The sequence below is a fragment of the Anser anser genome, assembly GCF_964211835.1.
Source record: "Anser anser genome assembly, chromosome: 5".
Classification (NCBI taxonomy): Eukaryota; Metazoa; Chordata; class Aves; order Anseriformes; family Anatidae; genus Anser; species Anser anser.
In genome coordinates, this window is record NC_139725.1 from 6,608,624 (window position 1) to 6,621,571 (window position 12,948).

A 12,948-nucleotide genomic window follows, 5' to 3' on the forward strand; every position below is an offset into this window, starting at 1 on the left:
CTTCTCACTCTCTCACTGTTCAAATAAACCCAACAATCTAAAAATAAAATAAGGAGAACACATTTCTCCGAAGTAATAAAAGTCCTGTTTCAGCCTCATTGCTCCTCTGAGATTCTTCAAAAAGCGCTGGAAAAAGCGCAATAGTGAAATGAGTTTCAAAAGCATTTTTAGTTTTAATTATTTGGTTACCTCCTTTCCAAAAAGAAGCATTTGAGTGAAACAAGTTCAAAAACAAAAGTCAAGTAAAGGGTAATTTTTACAAATAGGCCAACTTTTCATCTCCGCTTTGACTTTTGTCCTAATCATTTTTGAGATACTCACCTCTCTAAAGCCAATCGGTTTTAATAAAAATGCTATATTTTTACCCTGAAAGCTTGCTCCAGGCTTGCAAGCTTGCATAGTGGTTTCTTTGTAAAAAAAGAAGTGCATTACTAGTAAAATAATCATGCTTGCCAGCTAATGACTCTGGATTTTCTCCACTACAGTTGCCAGTACCCTCAAGTTCAAAGTCCTAACACCACAATGCTGGGAAAGAGAAAGGATCTGCCCTTGTCGTGGAAAGCTAGAGGAACAGTTCCCCATCCACCTTGTTTACAAGAGCTTCGAGAAGCCTGCTTTCACACACACATTTAATCCTGTGGAATTACAGCCAGCTTTGTAAGTCATGTGAGGGAAATGTGTATTGTTCCAGAAGCATCCCTGTTGCATATCACCAACCTTACAGTATCTCATACGTATCCTTACAGCATCATCTCTCAGACAGACCTAGGTCACACACATTTACTTGTGCACTGGCAAAATATATGCTTAGCGCTCCGTAAAGGAGCTGGCCAGTGAGTACACACAAACTCAGGATACTCGCTCCTGGACAGGCACAAATCCCACAGCATAGCGAGGATGCTCCTCACTCCACCTTTCTAAACATAAACCTCTCTCTTCTGACAACCCTTGACTTAAGGTACAAAATCCCTACTCAGTAACACACTTACAAGTTTAAGAGCTGAGGTTGTTGCGTTTACAGAATCCAGAATTATCAGCACAGCTTTCCTCCGCGTCGCTCAGCCGTACGGTACCGAAGCCTTCGTTTGTGGCACTTTCAAGTGCCTTCAGCCGCTTTGCTGGCCTTGTGCTTTTACTTCAGTGAGCATCTCTCCTACGTGCTCTATATAACTCCCCGAAGCTAGATATTTGTCCTTCCTTTTATTTCATTTTATAACTAACAAACTCTAAAATCTTCCTTTGGTGAGCAAGGGTGACTATTTTTGTTACTCCTGTTTGCATCCTTGACAATCAAGATAAATATGCCTTGGATGTATTGGATATATTTTTCTTCTACTTTAAAGTAATTGCTCCACTTAAAGCCTGTGAGTAAACAAATATAATAAATTCTAATTTGCTTTCTAAAGACTTAGTATCCATCCACTGAACCCTCTGACTGAGGAAGGATCACATGCATCTGTACTGTGGCTCCTACTCTCAAGAGCCTTCTGATACTCCATCATTTTCTAAAACCACGTGGGACAACCTTTCCTGTTCACCCATACCTGTAAGAAACATCTCCTTTCCTCTCATTCTGCTTCAGTGAAATTCTTGCCTAGCATTTGCTGGTTGTTTCCAAGCTTCTCATGATACTCACCTCCTCTATCTGCTACTCACATTTCCAGCTTGATGGTTTTAGCTGTCACCAGAGGTTAACATTGCATTTTTACCTCTTGCCCATCTTTTGCAGGGCTCTTGATGCAGCAGAATTATTCCTGTGGATGTGACATGGTGTCTCACAGAAGACATTATGACAGGGCACAAGAGCTCAGCTCTTGACACACTGTGAGCTAGCACCATGTGATATGTGAATATGTGAAGGTCAATTAAAAAATTTTACAGCCACCGTGAGCTTTTACACAGAAAAATATAATGGCTTTTTCTTTTCTGATCTTAAGCAGGAAACCATTCTGTAAACAATATGACAAGCACTGCATTAATACCTGTTTATATGCTAAATGATATAAATTAAGATAGAGACACACACACCAAGATTAATGATATTTTAAAACTGCCTCTCTGAGGGAAAGGAAAGTGGCTGCAACTATTATTAGTTTTACTGCAGGATTTAAAAAAATAAATCAGGTCCCATTATGCTAGGCAGTGCTAAAATACACTAAGAGGCGGTTTTATTCCAAAGATTCCACAATGGAAATTGACAAGCCAGACAGAGAAAAGAGGAAGGTGAACAAAGCGCTCTGCAGAGTCAAATTGCCCCAGATCAAGCAGCAATCCAGTGACAAAGCCTGGAACAGAGAGCAGCTCTAAAACCTGCACTTTGGTCAGTGGAAGATGCAGCACAGGCAGATCTCCTCCTAAACTCTAGCGTTTCTTTCCAGAGGGTCAGGATGTACCCATTTTTATCTTATGGATCTAATTAGCTTTTTGGAGCAAAACATCCTCCCTTGCCTACGATCAGCAGCTGCATCCACTGACTTTCGACGATTCAGTTGATACAAGGCTTTAAGCCCCATCAGAGGGCTTTTCCAAGCGCTCAAGTTAGTACCTCCACATTTCTCTCCTCATCACCCATGTCCACAAATTCATGAAATAGCTGGCAGCTTGGCTATCCAGCAACCCTTGGAAAAGAAGATCAGACAGATCAAAGGATCAGATTTGATGAGTGTAACTTGCTGAAAGTAATAAGAAATCAGATATTTCAAATTCATTTTCAGCTTCTATCCTACCAGAAAATAATTACTTTGCCTGGACCATGAAATATGCTATGGAAAAGTAACACGAAGTGAGAAGACATTTGAACAGCACTGTTAGGGCTCATTGAATCTAAACATGACAGCAAAACTGTGGTGGCAGATCAGCGTCTAGGTAGGCAGAAAGCACTTGCACAGACAGGTGCTCAGGTAATCGCATGAGCAAGACTGCTTTGTGCAAGGGAAAGAAGCAAAGCAGTTTATATTTTGAAGAGCTACTTTAACAGTCAAAGCCACATTAACAGCTAAATGACATACCAAATTTGTTCTCTCTGCCAGGGAACAAATTTTGAAGTCTGACATATAACCCCCATGAAAATGACAGCAGCAATGGTTACTCAAAGTCCTGCCAGGTGCCCTTTAATAAGCAGAGAATGCGATTAGTGCTGCAATGCAAAGAGACAGCATGCTGCAACATGACTCCATGCTGCTCTGCCAGGAAACCTTCACAATAGAGACCCTGGCTGCACTGGGATTTTTCATGCATAATAAATAAAGTAATAGAGGAGCAGACTAAGGCTCCTTGCTGAACACCAGTGCCCTCCACTGCTGAACGCTGAATGATTCCGCCGAACGCTGCAGTAATATGAAAAGCAAGAGAGAATTTATGATTTTCTCTTTATGACAGCCTGCTGAGTCCCCCTGGGACCAAATGTCAGACACATGACTACATCTGCCGCTTCGGAGGGCTGCTGTGAACATCTAAATAATACTGTCAGCACAGCAGAGAGATCTGTCCATCAGCCTCCACCGTCTCCTCTCCCAATTGGTGCTCACTCTGCCATAGAAATATGCCTTTCAGTCTGTCACGGTACTTCCTCCACTGATGCTCTTCACAATAATTTAGTTGGAATCATGGAACTTAACTGGAAGAACATGACCTTGTTCATACAGACACAGGGGCTCCAGCGGAAGAAGCTTTTGGCTTCCCTACCACGAAGTATGGAACCAAAGTGTCCGGGATGCCATCAACACCACGACCACTTTAGGACGTGCATCACCAACCCTCTGCATCAGGGTTCACCATTTTGATCACATTTGTTTCCCTCCCCGTAACTGCTGTGTTCTTCCAGCATAACAACGTAAGAAGCAAATTTTAGCAGATGATGCAGTAACTTTTTGTAGTGCCCCTATAAAGATATTGCACACTTTAGTCCAGGGAATTTGAAGCACTACCTGTCATTTCAATGCAGGTACGTTTTTTCCTGATTTCCTTGCAAAGACTGTTCTTCCATTGAATTCCATATTACTGTTTACTCCACAATGGGATACTTGCAGCGTCAGAGGGACACAAACGCCCATGTCACTGTACGTCCAGCACTGCTTGCACATGAGCTACAGATAAGACAGAATCTTGACACAGATCACACACATCGTCTAAAATACAGCAGTTTGTCAAAGAGCACAACATAACCCTGAGCAGAAAACAGAATTTACCATGCTGTGAAAAAGCAGGGAAAGGTCACGTGCAGCATTTCAGGGGGCCACATTTCCAAACACTTTTACTTTCCAAACCTCACTAGAAAAAGCTTACCAGAAAGGTCTGTGTTTTTTTCTTCTACTTCCACAAAAATAGGTAAAACGTCCAAGTTACCCACTATGTTAGCAGAAAAATCACTTGGTATCAGGCACTGCACTACTGGAGGCATGCACAGACCCTGTAAGAAATAGCTGTTTACAAACATACCATCAAGGGGACCCAAATTCCAAATTACCTTTTGACAGCTTTAAAAAAAAAGTGGGCTTCAACTAAAGCTTATAAACTTGTAAAGTTTTATTTTTAAAAAAAGCATTACTCCCTACACATCTTCCAGTATCTTTCTTTTAAAAGACTTTTATGTTATACAGGTGAGAAAATAGCTCAAACAAAGACCAAGAAGCAGTATTATAATTTACAAGGTTTGGGGGAGCTAGACTATAGGAGCATCATCCTTGTAATTAGTTCATTTTTTTTTTTACTATACTTCAAGGAGGCTTGAATAAAGTTTGTGCTTAATTTTTATTAAAATAAGATGTCTGCATTTGGGGGAGCTCTTGGAGAAATCCTGTCCTGTGCCCGTTATAACAGCTCTACGTTTCTATAGCTACCATTGCTTGATTAGTTAACTTGTAGCATTGCATGAGCCACATGCATCATGATAAGTGTTCTTTAAAAGAGAAGTTGTTCTCTTCAATTAAAAAAAAAAATAATCTAAACATAGTGGGGGGCAGGTAGGATGATAAGAGTCTTCTCCACAAATACAATTTTTAACCACATACATTTCAGGGTAAGAATCAAACCTCCTTACTTTTTCATTGTTGAAAACACTTTCAAACCCGAAAAAGCTTAACTTTGTTGCTGTGATTTAGTTTCATTGAGTATTTCAATCATTTAAAGATTGTCTTAATACCTCGAAGTTCAGTGCTGCACAGTGCAGCTGTCACACTCGGGTTGAAAAGCCAGCTTTTGTTGTGCTAAGTACAAGCACAGTTTTCAGTGTCGGATGATGGTTTTCTGATGTGAGATGTTATCCAACATTAATTAAATAGCTATTCTTTTTTTCTACCAAAAATAGGCTGGTTCTCATGATGATTCATGATGATTAATCCTTGACTGAGGTGAGAAGTCTAAGATTTTGTTCTATTAGCTGGGGATTTTCCGTTTCAAGTAAATGGTCACATGAAAATGAAAAAAAAATGCAAAACTTACAAATGTTAGAATCAGTACCGCAAGACAATCCCAAACTAAAACAAAAACGTAAGTAGTTTCGGGGAAAGTTAGAAGTGAGTACATGAGACGATGTAAATGTCTTAAGTACTACTTTGAATTCATTACGTTTAGAAATATCGGAGACGTGTTTGGAGACTTTGCACACCTTTTCCCTTTCTACAACATCAACCTCATGATCAAATGAGAACTGAATTTCTTCCAGTTTACCCATGAGAAAGGATTCGGTGCCATCACAATGACAACAGCCAAATTTTGCACTTTCAGTAGAAAAAGGCAAGAAAAGAAAAATCAAACAACCAAGTGGATACAGACTATATAAAGTAACAAAAAAAATAATCAACTGCTAGCTAGTCCTACAAATCAGTTCATATCATCAGCAAGACGATTGGAATGCTTCAGCATTTGTGAAATGAATCGTAAACCTAGCTGCTGTCTTAAAAATGTTTCTATTTAAAAGCTGAGGCACAGACATTTGTATATGCAACCAGAAACAGCAACGTGAATATTCTAAACTTAAAGGTTTGCTTTTCAGCTCACCTTTTACATTGAACTCAAGTTATTTCAGTCTAAAAGTCACTCAAGCATTTACCAATTAAGAAACTGATTATATAGTTGTCCTAAACAAACGCTGCTTGAATGATAAGTTACTGGAAAATTGTACAATCAAATAGGCATATTTACTGAAAGCTGTGTGATATCTTTAAGGAGTACAACAGCTGACAGCTTTGAACTAAGAGTGACAAGCAATGGAGAAATACTACCATAAACTGTTCTAAAAAGTTAACCTTTTAAAAGCACATACAAAAATTCAGTTCAGGAATAAAATGTATCATAGTTCTTTAGTTCAAAATATATATATATTAGTAACATCACATCGCTGTTGTACTTAAAAACGACTAACTTCTAGGACTGCCAATTTTCCCATTGAATTCAATGAGAGTGGCACACAGCTTAAACAGGCATATGATGTTCTTCGCGTGTTCCGAGTTTCTAGTTTACTCTAACTTCTAGAATTTCTCTCCCCTACCCATTTTTTTTCCAGAGATTTCTGCCTAAAAGGCAGAAAGCTTAAAAGGACGTTAGGAGAGAGAAGGTTGTTCATGCTCTGTGCTTGGCTTTCATGCAGACTGGAGGAATCTGCTAGCAGTACACTTTTACTTCATCAATTCAGCAAGAAACACAATGTAATTCTTCAGATTGCTCTTCAGTTGACATTCAGAAGCACCAGCCTGACAATTAATAGATGCATGTGACACTGAACAAAGTAGAGAGAAAGTAAAGGAAAAATCTTTTCCTAAAGCCAATCATATGAATTAAGTTGAACTTCAACGAGTTCATTATAGGGTTTAATTTTAGAAACATAATTAGAAAATCGTATACCACATATACAGAAAACCATCTCTGTGACCACTTAATGGAGCTGGTAAGACACCATCCTAAAATAAATATCTTAACAGTAGGACATGAAATGTAAGTTGCCTACCAAATAGCTGGCTTCTGCAGACCTGTCACACTGCACTCAAGAAAATCAAGAATATTCTTCATTTAACATCTCAATGCATCAGTCACAGTAATCGGCAATGTCTACATGGACGGACTGCTGGACTGAAACTGCGAGGATGCTGGTTTCACTTCCAGCTGTGATTAGCATAGCATTCCTTCGTCTCTGTCACCCTGTTGGCTGGGATAATTATGCTGACCTTTACAAAACACCTGAAAACTCTACAGTTAAAAACTTTCTTAACATGTAAATATAGATGATAACAATCATGTAACAAGCTTCAGTCATCAACTCATCACATGGAATCTGATTCTCACTTGAATTAGTAAACAAAATTCAGTTCTTCCAGCAACATTAGCTTCCTAAAACTTCCATCGTTGTTACAACAGCAGCGTTGTACTAAGATGTACTGAAGAACCTAACTACCATTTTGAAGGTTTTCCAAACTTAAGAACAACAATGTTGTTTTGAAGATGTTTGCACTGAAAATTTCCCTGTTAAACATAGATACTTTTGACCAGCTTCAAGCTCAGACGTTTTCTCAAATCTGCAGCTTGAATTGTTGCAACGGCTCTGTTCTAAAAACAGGCTGCAGCAGTTTGCAAATATATTTCGCTGTGACATCCATCAACCTTTCTCTCTCTCCTTACAATGTGGCTGGTCAACAAGGGCGTTATTTTCATTATCACCAGCTAGGCCACAGATTTCTCCTCATTTCTCCACACCTATACATTGCTTTCTCCCTTTCTCTGCACGATGCCCTTAATCACTTGATATGTTTTGATGTGTATGTTCTTCTTTCATCTTGTGCTACTTAAAAATGAAGAAAAGAGACAGGATTTGATACAAAATTAAGCTACTTACCAACTACTGCCAGGTTATGCTCTGAGCCACATGCAATCTGAAAAAGAATTATGAATGAATCAGAAAAAATTCCCTTACCAGTACCAAGACAACCACAATTACAACAGGAAATTAAAAATTAACCTGAAACAAACAGCCACAGTTTGTAGGATGTAAAAATCAAGGCTAAAGTACTCTTAAAGGAAATTCTATTAAAAGGCTCCCCTAAGGGCTAAAGGGCTTAGGGACAGGGTAGTATGTTTGCTTCGTTAATAAACAGGCATTTCACTTTCAAGACCCAGTCACCGACATTTCAAACCTTGAGAGCAAAGCTGGCCACAATACTGCGAAAACATCACACCCTTGACAACATCCGCTGGAATCAACAAGACTATTCACGGGCACAGAAGAAACACAGATGAAGCCTCGGCAATGAGAGGCACACAGAGACAACTGGGAATGAGAAAGGCAACGAGCATCTCCATTTCTGTCATCTGCAATGTTTTTCCACAAGATCCCTGTAGAACTGCACAAAGTATACGGGCTCACTGACGTAAACCTGAAGCGATCCTATCCCTATGGCCACTTATCTGGAAGGGAGAAATAGATAGAATTGAACTCTTCTACTAGTAGCGGGTTGTTTTAATTGGTAAATGCTGAAGAGAAAAAGAAACCAATGCGAACATTTTATCCCAATCTCATTAGTGATGGAAATCTGTTATGAATGTCTTTTCAAAGCAAACTCAGCATTCAATGCATTTTTCTTTCTTCTTTGCAGCTGCTGTGAACGTGTCAGATGTTTAAGCTGCTCTAGCATACATCCCACAGTATCACTCACTGAGCTTTCTCTCAAATTCATCACAAATGATGGTAACACAAACACCTAGAGCAACCACTGCCCTGCTGCAAGGGCTTGTCTCTCCCATTGAGTTCTTTTGCAATGCCACTGCTGACATAAATGTCTGACATAACACAGACATCACCTTATACAAGGTTACTCTGCTGCACACCCTCGAGCTTAAAAAAAAGGCAAGCCTCTCAAAAGCCTGTATCCAGTTCATTGTCTTGCATCTAGCTGCCAATCACAAACACTACTGAGCTGGAACCATGTTCTATTTCTTGAAAGTAGATTTGCAGTTTTAAAATATAAAATAGAAAAATATACCAAGTTATAAAATACAAAATAGAAGTACTTGCCATCTAAATTATATATGGTTTTGCACATGCATAACTGTTCAGCTTCTATTGCCAAAGAAACTACTGTGATCACCTGAACGTCTGCATAACAGAAAACCAGAGGTGATCCAAACAGTCCTTGTGCTCAGCTCCTCATGCTTGGACGTTGGCCGGAAAAGAGCGAGCCAAGACCAACACGCAGACCAGCCTGAGCGATCGTGCTGCCCAGAAGCACTGCGATCGCTACTACACGCTATGTACCTGCACCGCAACTGGGACAGGGAAACATTTGGACAGTGCCATCTTCATATGGCAATGGCAAGGAAGATAAAGTCTCTCTTCAGGTTTGGAGGTGCTTAGCCAAGAAATGAAATAATTTGGGAAGAGGGAGCAAGAAAATGCAATGCCAGTCACAGCACACTTTCAGAAAAATCAAGACAAAGCAGCAGAAAAGCAATGCTTCTGCAAGAGCGCTAGCAGGGCAGCATCAAGCCTTCTGTCCCGCAACATCACAGGCAGGAAAGCTTTAAGCCCTGACTGTTAAAGCACATAAATCATCGCCGGCTTCCACAGCCCCACCGTGCAGCAGCAGGGCTGGTTCCAGTGCCCGGTCTCTGGCGAACGCTCCCCACCGATGCCTCTGCGGTGTGAAGGCCGATGCCATGGCAACACGATCCACACGCGGAAACGCACGTGAGGGCTTTCTAGCAACCGGCAAGCTCTGCGCCTTCGCCGAGTGCTGGGAACTGGAGGTACTGAAGCTGCTGCTAACAAAGAGAAGAGTTAATTCCACCCGAGATGTGAGTAACCCTACCTCGGCCACTCCTCTAGGAGATATGCTGAATGCAGGCACCGATTCAAAAGCATCGGTACAAAAGAGCTGCTCGGGCTGGTCCAAACTTACCGCCAGGATGCCCTTCGGAAATGCTGCAGAAAAAAGAGCTGGTGACCCCAAGCAGCTTTGTACGATGCCACCAGGCAGCCAGCTCGCGGGGCTGTGTGGAGCCAGCCCAAGAGCACAGCCCGAGCCCGGACTGCTGCACTGCAAACCACTGACTGCAAGTGCTGCTTGCTTGCACCCCTTTGGGCTGGGTAAGAGCCACGCCAGTGGAAGTGCCAGCTAAGCCAGCAACGCTGGGAATTGAGCAAAACGGCGAGCTGCTGAAGGCAGTGCCCTGGATTCAGCTTTGGTGGCCCAGAGCAGGGAATGCCATGGAGATGCAGCACTGCCCTCCAGGGAGGAGCTTGCTGCCTCCACGCCAGGGGTATGAGGCCCACCACCTCTGAATGGCACCTCCTGACAGCACGGGGCAGTTTCACAGGAGCCCCCAAAAAAGACAACGCACCCCTAAAGGACGCTCTGCCGTTAGCGGCCTCATCCAGCATCCACCCGCAGGACTCCTGCTGGCCTCTGACTCCGGAGCTCTGACAGGACTGTATCATGGAGGTGAATCAAGGTTGCTGCTGCTTACGGAGCGCTGCTGCCTCACAGATTTTCTTTCTGAAATAATAGGCTTTAAAATGTGACACCCCCTTTCCTTCATGACCACCCACAACAGCCAGCCAAGAACACAGTTTGGTGGTACAAGTGCAGACCGGCTGGAGAACAGCATTGCCACGCAGATGTTTTACGCTGGTATTAGATGTAATAAGCTCCGCAGTCAGAACAGGTCACTAGGAGAAGCCTGGTATTTACTGCAGCAACCATAATTTTCTGGCTACTTCTCTTCTGTCCCCACCCCCAGCGTGCTGCAGAGAAATTAAATTCCAATAGACATCTGCGTGCTCCCAGTGGACAGATAAATACATTCAAGGATACTTACAAACACACCACAGCGCTTTCTAACTGGGCAATATTTCTATGTTCTGTTTTAATTGAAAAAAACACGAATCTTACAGCTAAATCAGAGGGACTGCTAGCAAGCAAAGCATTCCACAAGCTGAAGGAACATGACCCCCTACGCAGCAACAATTCATATTAAAATTTCTCCTCTGTTTAGAGGAAAATTTGAGAAAAGCTGTGTGAGGAGAGAGTGATCTCCACATAAATGATCTCAAAGCGCTTCATAAATGCCTGTGAGGCGGGCAAAGAATGCTTAGGGACCATTTTACTCAGAACTCATTTACCTCGTTATCCGTGCCCTTTCAACCATACATAAATTGTTTGTTTCTTCCTTTAAATTGTGCGTGTTAGCAAGCCGCTTTCTACTCAGCAATGGTTGCAATTCAGATCCATCCATCCACCCAGATTAACAAGCGTGGTGAGGAGCAACCAAGGGCCCAGCGTTTTAGTGATCATAACTAGTCAGGCCTTAAGCTGCATGGATGGCGAGCGCAGACCTTAGCACAGCGACCACTGACACTGGGCACGACACCGCCGTCTTTCTGCAGCCTGGATGCACGCCAGTGACCCACCCCTAACCAAAGTGACCCGATCGAATGCAAAAGCAGTGGGTGGTACACAAAGCACAGCAAGTTATTTGTCTTGTAAGATCAAATTTTTTTGTACACGTCAAAAACCTTTAAAGATTCCCATACATATATATATTATGTTTTTTTATATATATATATATATATATATATAAAGCAAAAGAAAACGTCTGCCTTCACAAACATATTCCTGCATATTAGGAAGAGAAGGTTACGGACTCAAGGACATGTTGCCAGGAAAGAAGGTTCAGGGGAGACGTTGGGGTAATCACACAGCACCTCCTTCTCGTACCCCGGACACAGAGATCTTTCTTCAATACCGCCATCCTGTCTCCCGTTGCTCCCTCCCAGGCCTACGAGGTAAGGAAGCGTTGTTCTCTCCTCTGGGAAGAAGCATACAGGATAAAACTCTTGCAGACATTTGGACATACAATCTCCCACTGACTCCAAAAGGTAATTAAGAAACAAAATACCCTTTGTTAGCCGTCCCTGAGGAACTTCTGAGTACTGTAACAAAACAAGCCAGACAAAGCATATTAAATTCAAGTTTCAGGCTGGTACCTTGACCACGAGGCTATTGTGGCTGTCTCTCTGCGCTCCCAGGGCTCAGACTGAGCACCCACTGCGCAACCCCTTGGGTGTGAGCTGCAGGCAGAGCCAGCCTGGAGCTGCAGCCAAGGGGAAGGAGCAGGATGGGGGCTGCAAGGACGAAGGGAGCAGGACCCCCAAGGGACACTGAAGAATGAAAATCCACAAGTGCCTTAACATCAGGGCACTCAGCTAAAACCATCTCAACACCCCTTACTTTTGGTTCACTGCCCTCCCCGTGCAGGTTAGTTACCTACACGGCAATTATTTCCCAAAATGTTCAAGGGCATGAAGGCCTCCATCACTTCTCCGAGAGAAGAGCACAACAAACAAAGCTGGTTTCTAAGGCAGAACGAAGATACGATGTTTAAGGAGCCACATTCTAGCCATTCCTAACCTTTAGCTGTGCAAAAGCAGAGCTGTCTTGAGAGAGGGGCAAGGGAAAGAAACCATTAAAAGGGTATGCACAGAAGCACTTTTATCCAGGAGTCTATACAGGCCTTCAGCCACAGCATCCCACATCTTTCAATGAATCCCACTGTAAAGCAATTGCCAGGGCCAGAAGGCAGCAAATTTTATGCCTCCTGGGATGAGAAGTCCCAAGGGACGGAGCTGAGGTGACTGAGAGCCTGCAGCTCAACGCTTACATAACACAGAGGGATCCTTCTCTCCGGCGCTGTTCTTCCATGCCCTTGATTAATGGATGGTAACAATGATTTGTACTCTTTGACACTCTGCCTGGCAACATTTGCATGCAGAACTCTACTGATGTGAAAAAAAAAATAAAATAAAATGAGGCTAATTAGCAAAGCTGTCCTGCTCCCAATGATCCTTCACTAGGAACTCTGTGTTCCTCTTATGGATCATTTGACTCCTGATCGATAAGAAAGCAGCTTGCTAACCTAGTCACACTCCTTGGCGAGCACAAGACGGAGTGTAGTTGGATACAG

At 42.4% G+C, this 12,948-nt stretch overlaps 1 protein-coding gene across 1 annotated transcript in view; it reads right to left on the bottom strand.

The window, feature by feature from the left end:
* SERGEF (secretion regulating guanine nucleotide exchange factor) overlaps nucleotides 1-12,948 on the bottom strand; it is a 149,713-nt gene that overhangs the window by 55,046 nt on the left and 81,719 nt on the right. The window contains 1 exon segment of the mRNA XM_083839627.1: nucleotides 7,826-7,862. Coding sequence (XP_083695753.1) covers nucleotides 7,826-7,862 — 37 coding nt within the window.